The 1,400-nt window shown below is 40.3% G+C and overlaps 1 protein-coding gene across 1 annotated transcript; it reads left to right on the forward strand.

Moving 5' to 3' along the window:
* The first annotated feature begins 377 nt into the window (after positions 1–377).
* On the forward strand, positions 378–800 carry LOC134204157 (uncharacterized). The gene has a single exon (XM_062678981.1). It carries the CDS (start codon positions 378–380, stop codon positions 798–800), a length of 423 nt encoding a protein of 140 aa, XP_062534965.1.
* The last annotated feature ends 600 nt before the right edge of the window (positions 801–1,400 follow it).

The following is a 1,400-nucleotide window of genomic DNA, read 5'->3' on the forward strand; positions in this document are numbered from 1 at the left end:
ACGCAAAGCTCAATTAGATGAAATTCATAACCATAAAATAGTGTATTCGACACGAAATATTATAGAAGACCTAACGCTATTACAAATCAAATTAACAACAGTACGTCAAGATCTTGAATTAAACGGGTCAACAAGACAACTAATGTCGAGATTGAGACACTTGAGGCTACGCGTTTTACGTTCCAATGCAGTGGACAGCCATCAAGTAAAAATTAAAGAAGAATTACTAGAGGAGTTGGAGTTAATTTATGAAGTGTTTGCCTCCCCCGAGGACCATGTTTCTGGAATTACAAGGTCAATGTCAGGTCGGAAATCATTGCCGTCCAGCTTAGGAGTTGTACCTAGAAATCCAGCTCTCGAATTCCCGCCACCACCGCATGTACCTCGCTCATCAAATCGGAAGTACCGCTGATAAAGATCGAAGATCGATTAACCGAGCATCAGCTGCATCGCAAGAACGAGAAGAACAGGAAGAGCAACAACAAGTCGAAGAAAATCTGCCGCGAATAAGTCTACCGCAAACACCAAATCTTCTACAGCAATTTCAACAGATTCAGCAACAGGATCACCAGAGAACTCAGCTACAGCAATCAAATCAGCACCGTCAACTAAACGATTCGCTACGGGAATCTGAGGACCAAACTAACAGGGATGAACTACAACGACAACAGTTACGACAAAACCAGTTGCAGCAACAATGGAAGAACAAAGACAAAACTCAATGCGCCGATAAATGTAGGACTCCAAGCAGCGGAAGGTCAGCAGAAGAAGAGTCGCTCAGGTTGCGTTCGATAATGTAGAACATTCTGAACTGCCACCAATTCGCGAAGAAGAACCGACAGTTTCTAGGGAGGAGGTTAGTAGAATTGTTGAAAATGTTATGTCAGGTAAAATGGAGGAAATGATGGCAAAACTTATGCAAAGTATGCAAAATTTACTATCCAATCAAGAAGCACGAAACGAGGGTAGACGAGATACGATAGAGGAAAATAGGTCATTTTCACGAGCTGTTGATGGTTTGAATTTTTCTAACATTTCGAATCCACCAATTCAACGGCAATACGAACAAGTGTTCAATACTGCGATGGCCACGCCGATTAATCAAGAGAGGAGATACAATGTAGGAGACCTAAATCCAAGAATTGAATATCAAGCTAGAAATAGGACAAATAATTATTTAGGAACAGAAAGAGATAATTGCTTTCGAACTCCAATCAACAAATGGCAAATAAGGTTTAGTGGTGAACAGAGGGGTATGACTGTAGAAGAGTTTCTAAAAAGAGTTGAAACACTTGAAAAAAACAATCAAATACCAGATGCAGAGTTACTAAGTAAAGCAAATTTTCTTTTCAAGCCAGAATCTCCAGCAGAGATTTGGTACTACACATTTAGCAACAAAC

The sequence above is a fragment of the Armigeres subalbatus genome, unplaced genomic scaffold, assembly GCF_024139115.2.
Source record: "Armigeres subalbatus isolate Guangzhou_Male unplaced genomic scaffold, GZ_Asu_2 Contig428, whole genome shotgun sequence".
NCBI classification, from domain to species: domain Eukaryota; kingdom Metazoa; phylum Arthropoda; class Insecta; order Diptera; family Culicidae; genus Armigeres; species Armigeres subalbatus.